The sequence below is a fragment of the Erythrolamprus reginae genome, chromosome 8 (genome assembly GCF_031021105.1).
Source record: "Erythrolamprus reginae isolate rEryReg1 chromosome 8, rEryReg1.hap1, whole genome shotgun sequence".
Lineage (NCBI taxonomy): Eukaryota > Metazoa > Chordata > Lepidosauria > Squamata > Dipsadidae > Erythrolamprus > Erythrolamprus reginae.
Window position 1 is genome coordinate 14,079,659 of NC_091957.1, and position 22,069 is coordinate 14,101,727.

The following is a 22,069-nucleotide window of genomic DNA, read 5'->3' on the forward strand; positions in this document are numbered from 1 at the left end:
TTGTGAGGTTGTTGCAATGGATTGAGGTGTCATCACACTCTATGTTGGCCTTCTCTAAAAGAGGGGTGGTCCCAACTAAATCCTGTATAGACTCCTGGGGAAAATGTCCAGGGTAAGAGTTTTTAACACCAGCTAACAAGGCTTGCCATTCAGATACTCTCTTCACTAGATGTAGAAGAGGGGGTTGTTAGATCATGCACCATTCTGCTTTGAGTTGATGACACTGATGTGGAGTCTCTCTCACTCTCTGGTAGTACTGAGAGCACCATTGGGTAATTACATAAGGATGTTATTATCTCCTTTGCTGGGTCCTCTAGTGCCCCCTGGGTGTCTTGGCTTCTGTTTTCCATAAGCTCAAATTCATGCAAAACCCTCCTTCCTGGAGGAGAAGCAAGAAGCACAACCACTGGGGAAACCAAATCTATAAGTGGTTCGTCTGTGTCTACTATGGTCAGTAGAGATTTCCTAAAGTTTTCCAGATTAAGTAATATATTTTCTTGTACTTCCTTTGGGAGAGTGCTGAAAGTGTTATTAAGTCCAGTTTCTGTGATGTTAAGTCCATCATCTGGAGACCCAGGGGAAGAGCCTTCTCTGTGGCAGCCCCGACCCTCTGGAACCAACTACCCCCTGATATCAGAGTTGCCCCCACCCTCCTTGCCTTTCGTAACCTTCTTAAAACCCACCTCTGTCATCAGGCATGGGGGAATTGAGATATTTTCTTCCCCCTAGGCCAGTGTTTTTCAACCAGTGTGCCATGGCACACTAGTGTGCCGCGAGACATGGTCAGGTGTGCCGCGAAGCTCAGAGAGAGAAAGAAAATGAGAAAGAAAGAGAGAAAGAAAGAAAGAAAGAGCAAGAGAGAGAGAAAGAAAATAAGAGAGAAAGCAAGCAATAGAGAGAAAGAAAGAAAGAGAGAGAAAGAAAGAGAACAAGAGAGAAAGAAAGCAAGAGAGAGAGCAAAAGAGAGAAAGAAAGAAAGAAAGAAAGAAAGAGAGAGAGAGAGGGAGGGAGGGAAGGTGGGAGAGAGAAAGACATAGAGGGAGCGAGGGAGGGAGGGAGGGAGAGAGAGAGAGAGAGCAAAAAAGAGGAAAGAAGGAAGAGAGAAAGAAAGGGATGGAGAGAGAAAAAAAGAGTGAGAGAGAAATAGAGCGAAAGGAAGAGAGAATTTTTTTTGTCCAAACTTTTTTAACCGCCCCCCTCCCCTCAATGTGCCTCATGGTTTTGTAAATGTAAAAAATGTGCCGTGGCTCAAAAAAGGTTGAAAACCACTGCCCTAGGCTTATAAAATTTATGCATGTTATGTCTGTATGTATGATTGGTTCTTTAAATGGGGTTTTTTAAAATTACTTTTAATATTAGATTTGTTTACATTTTCTTTTTACTGTTGTTAGCTGCCCCGAGTTTGCAGAGAGGGGTGGCATACAAATAAACAAACAAACAAATATTGACAAGTAAGGGTTTGACCTTTTCCTCACAGAAAACTCTGATTGGAAAAGTTTGGAAGGAGGCTACATATGCCTTCATCTTAAATAACATTAGTGGAATGGTGGGCTTTTTAAAAGTCAGAAGTAATCTCTTCCAAATACTTTACATAGAAATTCTAGAATGGAAGATTAAAGGGTCTGAAAGAAAAGAATACAATGGAATTCCTTTACCCACTTTAAAAAAATAGTTTATTTGTTTATATATTGTTCTGCAAAGGAGGTGTTCTCAGAAAATCAAGAATATATAATCTATATAACATTTCCATCCCCAGCTCAGAGCCAGTCAAACATGGCATTTCACATAATTCCAGCATTTTCACAGAGACGATCATGTAACCAGACTGGTGCTTGGTTCTCACAGCTTCCTCCTGACCTCTTTTCCAACTCATTCTCTCTCACACACATATACTTTTAGCTGTTGTCAATAGGAAGAAGTGCCCAAATTATTTATACAAGGTGTCAAGTTCGTAGGTATTGCTGAACAGCAAATCTCTCTGAATGACTTTTAGCAAGGTTTATTGAGCTGAAAGGGAAGGGAGTTAAAAAAATTCAATAATTTCCCATTTTGAAACATATAAATATTATTTTCTTTGACTCCTGCATACTATCTAAATGGAAAGAATATCTCCTTTCAAATAAAATAAACCTTATTAATTCTTCCAATATCACAATGGTGTTATATATCATATTTTTACATTTATTCTGGGTGTAAGATGTTCCTTTGTGTTCAACTGTGGCCTCAGAAGGATAATGTAGCACTTGGGTATGAAAATGCAAAACAGCAGACCAGCACTGGAGGCCAGGATAGAGAAGGCTTGCACAGCCACCATGTATTTCCCTTTGGTGCTTAGGTAGGTGGGCACAAAAGTCACCCAGACACTGCAGAAGACCAGCATGCTGAAGGTGATTAGCTTGGCTTCATTGAAGGCCCCAGGCAGATTCCTGGCCAGGAAAGCCACCGTGAAGCAGATGGCAGCCAGGAGGCCCATGTAGCTGAGGGTGATGCAGAGCATGACAACAGCCCCTTCATTGCATTGCAGGATGATCTTTCCAGGCTGGGAGTGGAGGTCAGAGTCAGGAAAGGGGGGAGAAACTCCCAGCCAGATGGAGCAGATAACAATTTGGACAGCAGCAGAAGAAAGGATTATGGAGTTCGCCAAGCTCTTCCCCAACCATCTCTTCACCTGGTTTCCTGGTTTTGTGGCCAGGAAAGCCAGTACCACTGTGATGGTTTTGGCTAAGAGGGAAGAAATGGCAACTGAGAAGATGATGCTGAAAACAGTTTGTCGGAGAAGACAGGTGGCTTTCCTTGGTTGACCAATGAAGAGAGAAGGAGACAAGAAGCAAAGCAGGAGGGAAACCAGAAAGATGTAGGAGAGGTCCCGGTTGTTGGCTTTGACAAGGGGAGTTTCTCGATATTTAATGAAGATAATTAAAACAACGTCTGTGATTAAGAACAAGAGTAGGGCAAAAGAGACCAGGATGATGCCCAGAAGTTCTTCATAAGACAGAAAGGTTACAACTTTGGGAATACATTGGACTCTGTCCACATTTGGATATTTATCATCTGGACACTTGGTGCATTTTTCCATATCTGAGAAACCAAAAAGCAACTCTCTTTAATATTCTATCCTTTTATCTTACAAGAAATAACTTATTTGGGTAACAGCTTATACCACGGGCATTATCCAAGAAGTATAACATTCTCAGTCCTTCCACATGGCAGTTAATATAGTTGACTTGGAGGATACCTACCGTATCTTGTAACCTGAGGAAATCTGGAATTAAGAACTTACTAACAGTGAGAACCATTAACCAGTGGAACAGCTTGCCTCCAGAAGTTGTGGTTGCCTCAACATTGGAGGTTTTTAAGAAGAGACTAGGCAGTTACTTGTCTGAAATTAAATAAGAACCTAGGTTCTTCTCAGGAGTAGGTTCTAACTTGCCTCGCTGCTGGATCGCTTCCTTCCGCACCGCATGGGCGCACCTCATTGATTATTTTTTTTAAAAAAAAAAGGCTGGAACACCTATGCTGAATACAAAGACAGAAGCATATGGGAGCCCAGTCATAAGCCCTAGCCTGGTATGGATGAGGGATATTATTTATTTATTTATTTATTTATTTATTTATTTATTTATTCATTCATTCATTCATTCATTCATTCATTCATTCATTCATTTATTTATTTATTGAGGAGATGCTCATAGTAAAATATATCTAAGAAAGAATAGAAAAGAAGATATAGGAATAGAACATATTAATGAAAGAATAGAAGAAGAGATATAGGAATAGAAGAAAGGTATAGGAGATATAGGAGAGCAATAGGACAGGGGACGGAAGGCACTCTAGTGCACTTGAACTCGCCCCTTACTGACCTCTTAGGAATCTGGATAGGTCAACCATAGATAATCTAAGGGTAAAGTGTTGGGGGTTTGGGGATGACACTATGGAGTCCAGTAATGAGTTCCACGCTTCGACAATTCGGTTGCTGAAGTCACATTTTTTACAGTCAAGTTTGGAGCGGTTAATATTAATTTTAAATCTGTTGTGTGCTCTTGTGTTGCTGTGGTTGAAGCTGAAGTAGTCGCCGACAGGCAGGACGTTGCAGCATATGATCTTGTGGGCAATACTTAGATCTTGTTTAAGGCGTCTTAGTTCTAAACTTTCTAGGCTCAGGATTGAAAGTCTAGTCTCGTAGGGTATTCTATTTCGAGTGGAGGAGTGAAGGGCTCTTCTGGTGAAGTATCTTTGGACATTTTCAAAGGTGTTAATGTCTGAGATGTGATATGAGTTCCAAACAGATGAGCTGTATTCGAGGACGTGTCTGGCAAAAGTTTTGTAAGCTCTGGTAAGTAGTGTGAGATTGCCAGAGCAGAAACTACATAGGATTAGGTTTACAACTCTTGAAGCCTTCTTGGCTATATTGTTGCAGTGGGCTTTGTCACTTAAATCTTTTGTTTATTTTTTAATTTATTTATTTATTATTTAGATTTGTATGCCGCCCCTCTCCGTGAACTTGTTATTAGTATACCAAGGTCTTTAACCGAGTGGGGATTACCTGTGATAATTTGATTATTCAGTTCGTATTTGGAGTTCAGATTCTTCTTCCCAATGTGTAGGACAGAGCATTTGCTAGTTGAGATTTGGAGTCGCCATGTGTTAGACCACTCAGAAACAGCGTCAAGGTCTTTTTGGAGAGTAGTTGTGTTATCGGTGGTGTTGAAGAGTTTTATATCGTCGGTGAAGAGGACACATATGGCCTGCTGGAGAGGAGGAGGGCTGGCAAGGTTGGGGAGGCAATCTCTGGGGGACAAAAGGGTTGGAGCATTATGGTCATGACTAGGAGGCGCAGATACGTTGAGAACCAGGGGATAAGCCACTCATGGGGAACAAGAACTCACTGTCTTAGAGCTATTCCTTGGTCTGGCCATCCGTAGTCAACCCAAGTAGCTGATGGTGAGGGGTATCAGAGCTCTGGTCTCAGGCTGCTGTTGCTGAATGCCAGGTCTATTACCAATAAACCCCCCTTGATCCAGGATCTACTCCTGGATGAGGGGGCAGACCTGGCATGTATAACTGAAACCTGGCTGGGTCAGGAGAGGGGTGTCTCCCTTTCAGGAATGTGTCCAGATGAATTTCAGGTGCTTCATCAGCCACTACCCCAGGGAAGGGGTGGTGGAGTGGCAATTATAATCCAGAAGACTCCCATGTTTGTTGGTTGTGAATCCCTTTGTGTGAGGTTGGAGTCAGGAGTTTAGGGAGAATTGTTGCTAACATACTTGTCTTCCAGTTGCATTGCAACATCCCTTCCTGTGCTACTTGAGGCAGTAGCCAGGCTGGCAATGGAGTTCCCCAGACTCATTGTTCTGGAGGATTTCAACCTACTGTCACTCAGTGAATCCTCAGATGCAGTGCAGGAGTTCATGGCTTCCATGGCTTCCATGGCAACCATAGACCTGACCCAAGCAATGCAGGGTCTGACCCAGGGGGTGGCGGGAGGACACACACTCTTCTTATATTTCTCTCCAGCTGAGGCTGGACTTTAAGACACCAATCCCCCACAGCAGGGAGGCAGGGCTGATTAGGTGGTTCTTCCCCATGGTGCCTAAAGGGTTCCAGAGGGAGCTTGGGGAAATACCTGAATCCCTTGCACACAATCCAGCTGTGTTTGACCTTGGTGTGTTGCTTTTTCCCTGCTTTGAAACTAAAACAGAGCAAAGTGTGTTTCATTTCTTGAAAGAAGAAGGACTGTGAATTACCTCACAGCTGCAAGCTAAGTATCTAAGAACTGATAAGGGACTTGTACAAATTACCAGTTTGTTTGGAGATGAGTGCTCTTTGCTATACAAAAAGAGTGCTTAGTTTATTTGAATTTTCGTTATAAAGAACATTGTTTTGAATTTTCAAACCTGTGTGTGTCTGAAATTTGTACCTGTGAATTTTCGGGAGGATTCTACTAGAGAGCCTGACAGAACACTAGGTAACAGAAACCAAGTCATACATACAGTGGTGGGCTCCTACCGATAGGGCTAATTGCATGCAACTCCACGGCTTTGTGCAGGTAGCAAAATCTTGCACAGGGACGCACATGTATGCATGTTTTGGCATGGAGAGCAAAAAACCTCACTGAAATGTGCACACATGTGCATCCCTATGTGAGATTTTGCTACCTGCACAGGTGTGGGAAGCAAAATTGTGCTCAATCCCGCACTCATGCGCCAGAGCCGTGGAGCTGCGTGCAATTAGCCATACTGGTAGGAGCCCCCCACTGCATTCATATAAACTGGGTGAAACTACGCTCAATATTCAGTGTCTGCAAGAAGGATCTTGGAGTCTTTGTGGACAACCAATTAAATATGAGCCAGCAATTTGCAGCAGCAGCCAAAAAAGCAAATGCAATTCTAAATTGCATTAATAGAGGTATACCATCTAGGACTAGGGAGGTACTAATACCATTTTATAAAGCCTTAATTAGACCACACCTTGAGAATTGCATCCAATTCTTGTCACCACACTACAAAAAAGACATTGAGACACTAGAGAAAGTGCAGAGGAGAATAACCAGCATGATTACGAAATTGGAAACTATAACATACAAAAAGTGGTTGCAGGAACAAGGTATGGTCAGTATATTGAAAAGAAGGAAAGGAGTGACATGATAGCAGTGTTCCAATACTTGAGGGGCTACCACAGAGAAGAGGGGGTCAGGCTGTTTTCTAAGGCACCAGGCCAGACTAGGAATAAAGGATGGAAGCTGACCAGGGAAAGATTCAACCTGGAAATAAGGAGAGTTAATAAGGAGGAAATAAGAACTTTCTGATGGTGAAAGCGATCAACCAGTAGAAGAACCTGCCTGCGGAGTTGTGAGAGGTCCAACACCTGAGTCTCAGGAGAAGAGCGGCATAGAAATCTAATAAATAAATAAATAAATAAATAAGTAAACTGGCTGATCTACATGACTGGCAGAATATTTGTGTAATGAGTTTCTCCAATAACTATCCACAGCAGCATATTATGGACTAGTGACATCTTCTCAGTGATCCTCAAGGTGATGCCAATAAACTGTGGATTGCAAGGCCTTTCAGAAGGTGGACCTAATACAACTCATCAAGTTTCAAAGAACACAGATGTCTCTAGAAAAGTAAACTTAGCAGCACATATCCAAACTAAAAAGCAGGAGTGATGTTTCCTGTACTGTTAGTAAAGCTTGCCAAGTCTGCCACCCCTTCTTCCCATCTTTTCCCAGTCCCTCCTTCAATTACTTCCTTTTAGATAAGAAATTGTGCAGGCTAAAAATAAAAAAAGACCAGGAGAGCAAAGCCTCCCATTTTCCTCACTGTGACCCACCTTCCTGAGTGGAGAAGGTCCCCTCTGGACAAGGAACACAATTATAGCAGCAAACTGGCTCTCCTTCTCGAGCCCTCTTGACAAATCCAGGATGACAATTTTCCACACATTGGGACTGAGGCAGAGACTGGGCAGAAAAACAAGGAATGCCAAAGAAAAGATATTAGGACTCTCCATCCGTAGAAAATGGAGGTAAAAATGGATGGAGACAAGTAGCCTCTGGTTTTCACTGAAGCAAATATGAAACTTCTGACTCTTTCTAAACAGATGCAGGAGGTATATCAACTGGCAGATTCTTCATTTAGTTCCTTCCTTTTGCTTTTGGAATTTAACATTACAATAAAGTACAGTGGTACCTCATCTTACGAACGCCTTTTCTAACGAACTTTTCAAGATAAGAACCTGGTGTTTAAGATTTTTTTACCTCTTCTTCTGAACTATTTTCACCTTACGAACCCAAGCAGCTGCTGCTGGGATGAAGGGGTTTCTTTTTTCCCCCTTTTTTAAAGAAAGAAAAGGGAAGGGCAGCTTGGAGGAGTAAAGATTTTGCATGCTTGCAAAGGCACTGAAACGGTGTCTTTTGAAGAAAGAAAAGGGAGGGGCAGCTTGGAGGAGTAAAGATTTTGCATGCTTGCAAAGGCACTGAAACGGTGTCTTTTTAAGAAAGAAAAGGGAGGGGCAGCTTGGAGGAGTAAAGATTTTGCATGCTTGCAAAGGCACTGAAACGGTGTCTTTTGAAGAAAGAAAAGGGATGGGCAGCTTGGAGGAGTAAAGATTTTGCATGCTTGCAAAGGCACTGAAACGGTTTCTTTTTAAGAAAGAAAAGGGAGGGGCGCCCCCCTTGCCTTTCTTCCTTCCCACTCACCCTTTAGCCTAGCCTTGCTTCTTCCACCCGCCCCCTTTAGCTGCTCCTCCCTGCCCTCTGTTCGCCTCCCTTCTAAAGTTTGGGATTTTCCTGAAGGATTTGCACGCATTATTTGCTTTTACATTGATTCCTATGAGAAACATTGTTTCATCTTATGAACTTTTCACTTTACGAACCTCCTCCTGGAACCAATTAAGTTCGTATGATGAGGTACCACTGTACTTTTTTATTTACTAAAGTCAGGAGGGATGGAATTGAAAAAATATTTAAAACTGAGAATAAAGTTTAATGTAAAAGATTTAGGAAGCATTTATTCCATTAGATTTTTAAAATATAGAATAAAACTGATGAAGAAAGAAACCTGTCAATTCTCAAAATGACTCTAGCTTAAGTCATAATTTTATCTGCTTTTTTCTTAGTTGCCAGACTTGGGGAATGGGGGTGTGTGGCATGGACTTATGGGAAGTAGGATGTTTTCCTATAGAGTGCCAAACATAACAACAATAAGTGAGAATCATGGCTAACCCATCTAACCCAGAGTGCTCTAGCAACAGGAGGAAGCTGCTTAGAAACTCAGGAGCTGCTTGGTTGCCTATAGTGACATGGGGTGGGGGGATATCTTATCATTTAATATCTATTATTTAATTCTGCCAAAATGTGGGAACTATTCAAAGTTGATTTTACATTTGAATATGCCAGTATGATGTACCCAAACCCAGAAATTTTGAGAAAGCACTAATCTCATAGTCTGAACTAGTTGGAAGCATTACTCGGAACCAGGACAAAACCTCTGACCAGTAAGATCTTTAAAAGTTTCCATAAAACTTTGAAAGTCACTTCACTTAGGTTCCATCTGTTGAAGAACTGCAATTAAATAACACCAATTGGCACGGAAGGCCAACCACCTGGAGACTCTAGGCCAGTGATGGCGAACCTTTTTTTCCTTGGGTGCCAAAATTGTGTGCACATGTTCTATCGTGCATGTGCGAGTGCCCACACCCATAGTTCAATGCCTGAGGAGGGTGAAAACAGTTCCCCCACCCCCCGGAGGTCCTTTGGAGGCCGGAAATGGCCTGTTTCCAAACTTCTGGTGGGCCCAGTAGGCTTATGCTCTGCCCTTCCCAGGCTCCAAAGACTTCTCTGGAGTCAGGGGAGGGTAAAAACACCCTCCCTCATCCCCCTCCACCCGGAGGCTGCCTGGAAGCCAAAAAACATCCTCCCAGAGCTTCTGTGCAAGCCAAAAACCAACTGGACAACACACACATGCATGTTGGAGCTGAGCTAGGGCAATGGCTCACGTGCCAGAAAATATTGCTCCACATGCCACCAGTGGCACCTGTGACATAAGTTCACCATCACTGCTCTGGGCTTTGCCCACTTGAAATGGGTCCACAGGCTTTTTTTGATAATTCACCGGGCCGACATTTGGAGCTGTGTGGAGGGGCGAAAACACCGCCTCCCAGCTGGGCGCTCCCATGCACAACACGGGAGCACCAAAGGCGCCAGGCAGAATCACTGCCGGCCCAACATTTCATAGATGGGAAGGGGCGATAATGCAGTGTTTATATAGACATGTATATATTAATATTGTATAGATATATATTATTATTAATTAAGCATCCAGGGTAAGTTACATTAGTGACTGTAGTCAATTTATATATTGCATAACATTGTCTTTTTGTAATACAGTACAGTATTTGTAATTATGGCCCCCCGTAAAGATAAGAGAAAGAATTTGGAGCCTCGGGCCACATCTCGTCCCAAGCAAAGAGCTGTATCATCACAAAGGGCTAGGGAGACCAATGGGGCCAAAAAGGCTGCTGGGAATAATAGTGGGAGGAACAAAGGAGATGGTCCCACTAATAATTTGCTTTCTAAGTTACTAGACCGTATGGATGCGATGGAAACTTGGATGAGAGCCGGTGGCAACCAAACATCGAGAGGAGGAACTGGACAACCAACCCAGAATGTAGCTGGAACAGCGGCTGGGACTAGTGGGACATCCCAACCTGCGGGGTCAACAGTCGGGCACCCTGGGAACCAGCAGGAGGGTCAGGGCAGATCCACACAGCCCATGGGTGAGTCCAGCAGCACCACATCAAACACAGACATTGACACACTCTGCAATAGGGTGTGGTCTAGTAACCAGGTCTTAGGGTCACAGCCAGCAGGTACCCCTACTGGGAAAAAAAGTCTGGCTGCATGCAGAGCGTTAGTACACCGACCCCAACCCCTGTCATTGGAGCCCTGAGTACTGCACAATCAAACACCCTTTTGGTGGGGGGAAGCAGAGGCAACACACTTCTCCTGGGATTACTCACCCACAATGCTTCGGTTTCATCTCCACCCCACTGTGAAGGAGAGAATTTGGAGGGGAGACTATGTTGATGTGTTTTCCTTGTTGAACAGGGAGGTTGCAAAAAAAAGAAAAAGATGGGGGCACGGAAAAGCAGAAAAAGACTAAGGTGGACAGAAGCATTGGATCTTTGTTATATGGGTTCATGATGTACTTTTATGTCATATTAGAGAAGGAGCCTAGCCAGGCCAAAGCCATGCTTAAATACATGGATATGATTGTGAGAACCCATTTCGAATATGATGTCCCAGCACGGCTTCAATATGATGAAATGTTACGCATGCGTGCATCAATAGACAAAAGGTTGTCATGGGATGGGCAGGTCAACGATTTATGGACCCATGTAACACATTCATGCCCCTCACAAGGGTGAGTGCACGGAAAGCAGGGGTTGGACTAGATGACCTACAATGTCCCTTCTATCTCTATTCCATTCTGTTCTGTTCTGTGCTAATCTATTGTATTCTATTCTATTCTATAGTCTCTTACAGCTCTATTCTGATTGTTTGTTTGTTTGTTTGTTTCTTTGTTTCTTTGTTTGTTTGGTTGGTTGGTTGGTTGGTTGGTTGGTAGATTGATTGATTGATTGATTGATTGATTGATTGATTGATCTACATGACTGGCAGAATATTTGTGTAATGATTTCTCCAATAACTATCCACAGCAGCATATTATGGACCAGTGACATCTTCTCAGTGATCCTCAAGGTGATGCCAATAAACTGTGGATTGCAAGGCCTTTCAGAAGGTGGACCTAAAACAACTCATGCTGGGTGTGGTTTTCACATTTTGGTGAAGGCGGGTCATGCTTCATCCTTACCGAGCAAGGAGTTACGCCCTTTAGTTGCCCAGGTATGTTGTGTTCAGGGTTTTCCGCCCCATTTAGCTTCCTCTGCAGGTTTCATTCTGTAATTCAATAAAGTGACCCATTTTTCACCCAGCTCCTGTGTTTGAGTGTTCATTCCCCATCCAACGGAAATTATTTTATTTTATTATTTAGTTATTTATTTATTTTAGTCAATTATATATTAGAAAACAGATACAAGTCTAAAGAAGATTATGAATACATGAGATAGATTTGGATAAAGGGGGAACAACAGGATAAGGGAGGGTAGGCTCGCCATTAAAGACCACTTAGGAATGGGGTGTGGTCTAGAGTAGACAACCCAAGGTTAAAGTGTTGGTGATTTTGGGAAGGTTTGGTTAAAGTCTATGGTTAAAGGTTTGGGGCTCTGGAAAACAGAGAGAAGACACCAAAATTTCTCTTACCTTATTGAGTATCTTTAGATGTGAAAGAGTATCTTGGTTGATATTAAGTCTGTGTCTTTCAAAATATGCCAGAATCTCACTCCTGGCATCCTCCTTGGGGAGAACCAACAAGCTGTCAATTCTCAGATCTGCTTTTATCTCTCCATTTTGGTCAAAGTATAATTTCTTCTTGGAAATATTCCAAAATTCATTCTTCTTCAGAAAGGGATGAAACTAGAGTGGAAACATCCAGAAATGTGCAAAAATTTGGAGGAGAATTTGCAAAAAAAATCCATCAAATTCAAGGAAGGACAAATAACCCAAGGAAGAGATCAAAGGAGCTGCCCTTAGCCTTGAGGAAAGACAAGAAAGAGATCAGTAGGAGTCTGGGAGCCTTTTTTCCAACTGACACAATCTCTTAATTGAGGAGGGGAGGATACAGCCCTATTCCAATAACTGACACTTTTTACACACGAGCCTAAGATCTGCTCACTATTATTCCAGAGTGTCAGACATGGAAAAATGAATTCAGTTACAAGAGAGGAGATTTTAGCTGAACAAGAGAGAAAAATATCATAAAAGGATGAGCTGTTTTAGAGCTGAGCCAGTAAAGGAGAGAGGTTCAGTCTCCTCTTCATGGATTATCTGAATACAAAGACCGAGCAACCATCAGTCTCAGAAGCTTTAACTGGGATTCCTGCAGAGAGGAAGGGTTGGGCTGGGTGGTCTCTATTGTGTTGGCAATGGTCAGAAATAAAGAACCACAACACACTGTTTAAAAGCTGATCAGAGACAAAATGTATTGGGAAAATGAAATTCACTGGTTACTTTCTAAGGAATTTCAGGCTGGACACTTTCTCTCTAATTAGCTGGAGATAGAACTCCTGGGCTTTGAGCCAGAGGGCAATAAATCTAGTCCATGTAGTATTTTTGGCAGCTTAGACAACTCTCGGTTTCAGTGATACTCTGTAAAGCATAAAACCCACATGAAGGAAGAGAATTTGAACTCAGAATGTCCTCTCAGCTCCTATTTTTTCAGTGTTTTTTGGCATTTTCTGCCAACCCCCCATTTCCCTTAGAAAGTCCCTTATATACTGGCAAGACGTGACCAAGTGTCCCATAGATCTATTAATGTCAAAAATCCTTCTTTTTCAGATATTCCTGCCTAGACCAAATTTTTCTGACTCTTGTATCTAACAGGGGGTCCTTCTCCTCTTCTAATCTCCCCTCATCCTCTGACTCACTAAGTCCCATAACTGGGGGTGCTACAGTCTCTGATAGTTCCACAGTCTCTAACTCCCCTTCATTTTCACCCTCAGGCCTGGTCCTTGAAATCCGTGACCAATTGAGCCAGACGTGGACCACTGACAACAGTCACAGGGTCACCTTCAAATATATAAAGGTAAATTTTAACAATCACAAATTCATACATACAGGATTTCATTTGAAAAAGAATACAGCATTTTCAAATTAGCAGTGTTTAATATCAAATTGCCATGGTATCTAGTCTTTGGAACCATTATTACCTGAGTAATTAAATTGGCCAGATCTGTTGAGATGGTTCCACTCCTTCTCCTCTGGATGCCTTCTCCAAAATAACTCAGACGAATGGATCCCTATTGGGACCTCTTACCTGCCAGGGCTGCAGCCTTGGAAACCCCAACCTCTTTTCATCTCCCTTCCTTCTCCTCATTCTGGAGGAATATGCAGAATTCAAGACCTGGACCAGAGTCTTTATGTAACTGTATGCACGGGCAGAATTTCTGACCTCGATCCTGTTTTTTTTCTCCAGGGTCTCCAGTGGGGTTTTCTGGGTGCATCTTCTGCGGTCTTTGACAGAAAAGACATATTTTGAAAGGGTACAGTGAAAATGCTGAACTTGAAACTGATTATCTACAAAGAAATAGGGTCCACAGGAATCATCCTTTGGCCTTTTTTTTGACAGATAGCCAAAGTTTGAAATACTATGGATGTATTTGAGGTTCTCGTTCTTTTTAATTGAATACCCTTTAAAATTTGTGAGGATCCAGACTTTCCCATCAATTTTTCCTGGCAAATGCATAAATGTCAAATGGAAATGATTGATTCTGTCCCAAAGGGAATCATATTCTATGAAGTGAACAAAGACATTGACTTGTCTCCACTTGGAGAGGGCATCTCTGAAGGGAGCTACATGTCCAGTTGTTGAAAATCGTTGTGATATAGCCACACAAATTCCATTCCTGACAAGCATAGGAGTGAAAGTCCTCATGAAATCCTCTCCCTTCTCTGTGTCTGAAGCAAAGAGGCCAATCAGGGTCCATCTGAACTGGAGGAGCAGATAGACAATGGCTGGGTACTGGAACCCTTCTTTGGGATTCATCTGGTGGAAAAAAGGAAATCGACGTTTATCACTCAAAGCCTCTGCAGCTGTTTCATCATTGATCTGAAAAAACAATTATGATTACTGTGTTATATTTGAAGTCAGATCAAATAGTGCTTAACAATAGCACTTAGACTTATTTACCTCTTTAACTGCTTTTACAGCATTCTCTATGCAGTTTATGGAGTCACCGCATAGCCCCTCCCAAAAATCTGGGTCCTCATTTTACCGACCTCAGAAGGATGGAAGGCTGAGCCAACCTTGAGCCTGATGAGATTTGAACTGCCAAATTGCAGACAGACAGCAATCAGCAGAAGTAACCTGCAATACTGCACTCTAATCACTGCCCCACGGTCATAGTTCCCTCTAAGCCAGAGGTCCCCAACCTTTTTTGCACCAGGGACCGGCTTTAAGCTAGACCAGTTTTCCATGGCCCGGTGGGGGGGGGGGAGCTAGCTGTCAGCGGCGCCGTAAAAGGGGCGATCAAGAGAGGAATGGGTGAATGAATGGACGGAAGGTGGGAAGGAAGGAAGGAAAGAGGGAAGGGACAGGAACAGAAGAAGGGTGCAAAGGAAGCAAGGAAAGGTGTGAAAGGGGAGAGTAAGAGAGGAAGGAGTGAAAGAAGGGAATGAGGGAGGAAAGAAGGGAGGAAGGAAAAGGAAAGCAAGAAATGGAGGGAGGAAAGGAAGGAAGGAAAGAAAGAAAGAAGGGGGGAAGGGACAGGAACAGAGGAAGGAAGCAAGGAAACTTATGAAAGGGGAGAGTAAGGGAAGAAGGTAGGAAGGAGAAAGAGAAGAAATAGAGGAAGGGAAGGTAAAAGAGAGAAAGAAAAAGAGCAAGAAAGAAAGCAAGAAAGAGAAAGAAAGAAAGAAAGAAAGAAAGAAAGGCAACTTCAAAGAAAGGCTCACTGAGCATCTCTCACTCTCTCTCTCTTTCTATCCCTCTTTCTTTCTTTCTCTTCCTTTCTCTCTCTCCTCTTCCTTTATCTCCTCTCTCTCCCTCTCTCTTTCTCTCCCCCCTCTCTCCCCTTTCCCTCTCTCTTTCTCTCTCTCCCTCTCTTGCTATCTCTCCCCCCTTTCCCTCTCTCTTTCTCTCTCTCCCTCTCTTGCTATCTCTCCCCCCTCTCCCTCTCTCTTTCTCCCTCTCCCTCTCTTTCTCTCTCTCTCCCCCTCTTTCTCTCTCTTCTTCTCACTTTCTCTCTCTTGTTTTCTTTCTGTCTCTTTTGCTTTCTCTCTCTCTCACTCTTTCTTGTTTTCTTTCTCACGCTCTTTCTCTCTCTTGTTCTCTCTCTTGCTACCTCTTTCTCCCCCCCTTTCTCTCACTCTCTCTTTCTCACTTTCTCTCTATCTTGCTGTCTGTTGCTCTAACTCACTCTCGTTCTCCGTTCTTCTCAGCGGTGACGCGCGCACGCCCTGCCCGCCTCACCTTTGCGAGAGCACTTTCGCCCCGGGCTCTCAGCAAGGGGGTTTGCAGGAGAGCTGGGGCCGGCGAAGGTGATATTCAATGTCGGGGGCGCACAGGCGGTTGCACGCACTCCCTATCTCCCTGCTAGCCCACTCGGAATATTCAAAATAAGAAAAGCCTTCGCTGGCAAAGGTTTTTCTTATTTTGAATACTCTGAGTGGGCTAGCAGGGAGATAGGGAGCGCGTGCAACCGCCTGTGCGCCCCCGACATTGAAGACCTCCGCTGAGAAAAGCCTTTGCCGGCATTTCCTCTCGGCGTCAAGGAGGCGCAGCGGCGGGCGGAGAGAGGGAGGGGGGCAGCGGCGTCCCTCCTGGCCTTGGCGGGCCGCCCGACCCTCCCCACCTCCTGCAAACGCGGCGGGCGGTGGGGGGAGAGCGAGGAGCCGGTTCCGGCGGGCGCGGGGCTTGGATGGCTGGCGGGGGGAGCGCCGCTGGTGGTGCGGAAAGGCCGAGGGGGCCCTGGCGCCGCGGACCGGCTGAAAACCCCCAACGGCCCGGTGCCGGTCCGCGGACCGGCGGTTGGGGACCTCTGCTCTAAGCTGAGCAGTGAGCAATTGCTCACTTAAAAATCATCATCAACTCAGAGTTTTCCAAACCTGCCCAGAAGCTGAGAGGGAAAGAGTGAGAGGGAAGGAGAGAGAGAGAGGAAGAGAGGAAGAGAGAGAAACAGATAGAAAAAAGAGAGGAAGGAAAAGAAAAAGAAAAAGAATGGGAGTAAGGAAGAGAGCAAGAAAATCAAAATCTAGTATGAAACTAGCTCAACTATTTAAGTGGCATTTTGATATTGATAGAGTTGCCCTATTATGAGCTCACTGTTATAGACACACAGTATTTATTTATTTATTTATTTATTTATTTATTTATTTATTTATTTATTATTTCTGTGCCGCCCAGTCCCAAAGGGACTGCCGCTCAGACACTATACTTTTCCGCCCACCCCAAAAAGAAATTAGAGGGAACACTGCCCACGGTGGCTCAAAATAATATATTTTAATAAATCCAACCTGGTTCTCATGAATGTATTAGAATAGTGTCATGATTCCAACTGACGAACCCAACCAAGCCAGCACACTTGAGACAATCCTCTCTCTTAATGCAAACTTCTATTGAGTACATTATTTTGGCATGTCATGAAAGCAAAACCAACTCTAACTAATTAAGGGATATATCCCCCCCCCCATTAGTGCAGGTTACATTGTCCAATTAGGTCTCTGGATACTGTTATCGAAAATGTTCAGGTCTGTGTCTGGCATTGGTTGAGATGACCTTGGTTCCCATGGGGCTATGTGGTGTTGTCCATTTGGGAATGGCATGCCAAACAGGCCCTTCCTGCCCACTCAGGTTGTAGCAAGCAGAAAGATGGCTGTGACAGAAAAAGCACACTTTGAACTTGACAAATAGTTTGTTATCTAGACATTGTTTAAAATATTAAGGGCAGAATATTAGCAAGATTGTATAGGAAAAATGGAAAATACATATCTTAAAAAGGTAGCAGGACTGAAAATAAACAGAAAAGAAAACACTTTAAAATTCACAGAAGCTAGGGGAAGAGCTCCTGGCTAAGACTCACCTAGTGAAAGAAGGAGTGAAAGATAGTGATTTGTAGCCATTTTCTATTTCTTGAATTCAAAGAGGTTGGGGAGCTACTACAGGCTGGGAATAGAGGCCCCAACAACTAGGGATATTTTTTGAACAGTTAAATAGTTGGTAGAATGTTTCTCCATGGAATGTATTGCTTACATTTCAGGCCTTTTTTGATTAATCTCAACATGAACATAATGGGATAAAACATTGACATTTTTGCTAATATGGAGAAAAGCAGCTCTTGAATTCCATGGAGAAGACATGAGTGGGTGGTGATGGGTGAGCATCTATTGCTCCCCCACCACCACCATCACCACTCACTCCTTTTTATCACATGGAGAAAAATGTACACAAACCTGTGGGACTTTGTAGGTGCCCACTAACGTTGACATCTGAATGGAGATGTCAATTTTAGCTGCATCAAGAAGTGCCAGAAGGTTGTCCTTCCTTCCACAGCCGTAGTTGGGAACATTGACTTCTCCAGTAGAGAGCATGTCCAGAAAGGCATCTGAAGTGCCAAGTGTGCTCCAATAGTTGTCATGGATGTTGTAGCCAAGTGTGAGATTGTGCAGGAGCTGGGAATTCTTGTTGATTACTTGTATGTTGAAAATTAATTTTAAGCCATATGAAAAAGCATAAACATCCCTATTGTAAAGAAGTGCTATTATAATCAACAGCAACAACAAATGCTTTTTACACATACCTACTGAGCCTTAAGCCAACATTGGTCCAAAACCAGTGATCAGTTACAAAAATATGTAATATGAATTGGCTGAAGAAGGGCAACTACAACTGGTTCAAGCACTACTTTAAATAAAATTAATTATTCAAGGGATAAATTAAAGATTGAACTGAGAGGGGAAAGTAATTTGATTCCTTTGCAACTTTTCTTCAGACCCCTTTTTGGATTTGAGTGTTTTTCACAAAATCAGGCAAAAGAGAGAAGCCACAGAAATCAAAATCATTAGAAATATCCCCCAATATAAGGGGGGAAATGGGGAAAATGGAGGGAGTTCAACTCCATTACCTTGAATGACTTACAAATCATGGAAAACAACCTGAATAGAAGGAGCCACATTGAAAAGCAACTTTATATGCAATGTTTCATTTCCAGTGATGACTATATTAATGAGATGGTCTCCTGGGCTGTAAAAGCTCCATGGTTTGTTTCCATCCCGGTGCTTCAAATTCAGTGGGCATTTCATTCTCAGCTTCCCAGAGACAGGATGGGACATCAGCAGCATCAGAAGCAGAAGCAGGAAGTCCATAATTCATGGGGTGAAACAATCAATCACTTTTCTGTATCTAAAGAAGAATTAGAAGAATTGAAAGGACTCTCACAAGGTGGAATATGGAAAGGAGATGTATATTCAAGAGCAAAGACCCTGACTGTCCCAAAACTCCATGTTTCTGTTCCCAAAGTCTTCCCTGGAAGATTCGACCAAAGAGCAGAGCTGAAACTTTTATCACAATTCTCCCCCTCAGCAGGGATCCCTAGACAATTCAATTAGTTCTTGGACCCACACTTTGTTGGGCAAATCTCTGGAGAGAAATGAAAGGGAAATAATCCCTATGTATTTCATAATAGCAGGAACAGAGATTGAATCAAATTGGTCATCCAGAATTGAGAGATTTTGGAGCTCCATCTTTGAAATTGGCCACAAAGGGAATACATAGCACTTATGGCTGAAAATAAAAAGTAATGTGACATTTGTTGGCATTGTGGTTAAAAGGAAAAATCCCAGAGGCCAGTTTATGCCAGAGCATATCACAGATCTGAAATAGCTGCCTGCTGAGTTGGAACCAAATATTATTTTATTTTGAAAGCTAATGCTCAAGGGCATTACACAGAAAGGCTGATGTAATAGTGCAGCAGGTTTCTAAGAACAAAATCAACTTTAGTGAAAAATTAGTTATCAGAATTTTGCAGAGTTAAAAAAAACGAGGGAGGGGGAGTTAGAGAAAGCTTTTTGACTCTAGTGAGTGCTCAAGGGGAGGAATGCTTTAAAGTAAACAATTAAATGAAATTTAAAGAATGTTTTAAGTCAGTGTTTTTCAATCAGATTTCTGGCGGACCCAACCCATGTCAGAATAATTAATAAAAAGAGAAAAGGAGAGGAAGGAAGGAAGAAAGAGAAAGAAAGAGCAAGAGGGTGGGAAGGAGGGAGAGCGGAAAAGAGAGAGAGGACGGAAGGAAGAGAAAAAAGAAAGAGGGAGGGAGAGAGAGAGAGAGAGAAAGAAAGAGGGGGGGAACATTGACCCCCTCACAGAGGGTCCGCAACTTGGGCATCCTCCTCGATCCACAGCTCACATTGGAGAAACATCTTTCAGCTGTGGCGAGGGGGGCGTTTGCCCAGGTTCACCTGGTGCACCAGTTGTGGCCCTATTTGGACCGGGAGTCACTACTCACAGTCATTCATTCCCTCATCACCTCGAGGCTGGACTACTGTAATGCTCTCTACATGGGGCTACATTTGAAAAGTGTTCGGAAACTTCAGATCGTGCAGAATGCAGCTGCGAGAGCAATCATGGGCTTCCTCAGGTATGCCGATGTCACACCAACACTCTGCAGTCTGCATTGGTTGCCGATCAGTTTCCGGTCACAATTCAAAATGTTGGTTATGACCTCTAAAGCTCTTCAAGACTCCGAGGTCTCTTTTGCAGTTGCTACTGCTAAGAGGGGTTTCTCCCAGGTTGTATGTCTTCTTCAGGTCCCGTCAACTAAACAATGTCGTCTGGCGGGACCCAGAGGAAAAGCCTGTGGCAGCCCCGACCCTCTGGAACCAGCTCCCCCCGGAGATCAGAATTGCCCCCACACTCCTTGCCTTTCGAGTCTGTGGAGAGGGGCGGCATACAAATCTAAATAATAATAATAAATAATAAGCTCCTTAAAACCCACCTCTGTCGTCAGGCTCGGGTGAACTGAACTACCCTTTTCCCCCTAGGCCTATACAATTTATGCATGGTATGTTTGTGTGTATGTCTGGTTTTAATAAGGGCTTTTTAATTATTTTAAACATTAGATTTGTTACATGCTGTTTATTACTGTTGTTAGCCGCTCTGAGTCTACGGAGAGGGGCGGCATACAAATCTAATAACTAAACAAATCTAATAAATAAATAAATAAATAAACAAACAAACAAATAAATAAATAAGGATTCGTGAAAGTACAATATGTGCCTACAAATGAACAGATCGCTGATGTGCTGAATAAACCACTGCCAGCTGACCAACACGAATACCTCTCCGAAAAAATGTGCCTTATGTGAACCGATGTCCCTGATGACTACCAAAGAAGGGGTGTCACGCTGAGAATTGCCAGCCACAGAGACATTCAGTAGTTAAAGAGTTAAAGTGTGCCTTCCCTCTGATCACACCCCCTCATACATCATTTCCCACATATCATATCATATCCGCCTGCTTACGTAGCAAGCACATTCCATTCTGTGTTCTCTCCTCCCTGCAGCCATGCTCCAGCTGTTTTACAAAGTGTCCCTCGTGGCACGTTTTCTTTTCTCTTTTAAAAATGAAGTTTGTTTGTTTTTGATTCCTGCCTCCCGAGTCTAATTAAAAATCCATCCCTCAACAGTTAGTATCTCCTTTGCTGGGTCCTCTAGTGGCCCCTGTGTGTCTTGGCTTCTGTTTTCCATAAGCTCAATTTTATGCAAACCCCTCCTGCCTGGAGGAGAAGCAAGAAGCACAACCACTGGGGAAACCAAATCTATAAGTGGTTCGGCTGTGTCCACTATGGTCAGTAGGGATTTCCTAAAGTTTTCCAGATTAAGTAATATATTTTCTTGTTCTTCCTTTGGGAGAGTGCCGAAAGTGTTATTAAGTCCAGTTCCTGTGATGTTAAGTGCATCATCACTGAGCAATGCTGGCTTACTCCCACTTTCTTCATCTCTCTTTCCCAAGGTTGAGAAGGTGGAGGAGACAGCATTTTTGGAGGCTCCCATATTGACAATTAAGGGTTTGACCTTTTCCTCACAGAAAACTCTGATTGGAAAAATTTGGAAGGAGGCTAGATGTGCCTTCCTCTTAAATAACATTAGTGGAATGGTGGGATATTTAAAAATCAGAAGTAATCTCTTCCAATTTGGGGACTCTGGAAGCCACTCCACAGCACGGAGATCAATCTGCCCCCTCTGACAATGGAGAAGCTGGCTTTGGGAATTTAGTATAGCACTCTTAGTATTCCAATGTCCATAATTAATTCTAATCAAATGAATTCTAAGAGCAACCTGGTGTGTTTGTAGTAGGGGAGTTAGTTTTCTGTCTTCTAATAAATCTTTTCTATTAATACCTCCCCCTCTTGCAGCCCTGCCTGGAGAAGGCCTTATTTTCTGGGTGGGCTGCCACGTTTTTGTGGGGTCTTTAAATTTATCCTCTTCCTTATCCTGACTATGGGGTTTATCCATGTCTGCTGTACGAACTTTAGTAGGAGTGACTGTAGCCCATTGTTGAGCCTTCAGAAAAACAGCTATATCCTTTTTCATTGTCTCTACATCATATTAGATGGTTATCAGTTGCTCAAATATTGGAACAACTGTTTGCGTTGTGAGAAGGCATTGTTTTGCCATAAGACAAGCCAAGTTTGGAAGAGAAACAGAGAAATGCTTTACATCGAAATTCTAGAATGGAAGATTAAAGGGTCTGAAAGAAAATAATACAATGGAATTCCTTTACCCACTTAAAAAAAAATTAGTTTATTTGTTTATATATTGTTCTGCAAAGGAGGTGTTCTCAGAAAATCAAGAATATATAATCTATATAACATTTCTATCCCCAGCTGAGAGCCAGTCAAACATGGCACTTCACATAATTCCAGCATTTTCACAGAGATGATCATGTAACCAGGC

General features: G+C 43.0%; 1 protein-coding gene across 1 annotated transcript; it reads right to left on the minus strand.

The window, feature by feature from the left end:
- Nucleotides 1-2,167: 2,167 nt before the first annotated feature.
- LOC139171411 (vomeronasal type-2 receptor 26-like) lies at nucleotides 2,168-18,478 on the minus strand. Its single transcript, XM_070759635.1, has 6 exons — nucleotides 18,252-18,478; nucleotides 17,567-17,855; nucleotides 13,434-14,225; nucleotides 11,822-12,034; nucleotides 7,333-7,459; nucleotides 2,168-3,078 (listed from the first exon to the last, which is right to left on the minus strand). The coding sequence occupies exons 1-6, from the start codon at nucleotides 18,476-18,478 to the stop codon at nucleotides 2,168-2,170; spliced, it is 2,559 nt and encodes an 852-aa protein (XP_070615736.1).
- Between the last annotated feature and the right edge of the window lie 3,591 nt (nucleotides 18,479-22,069).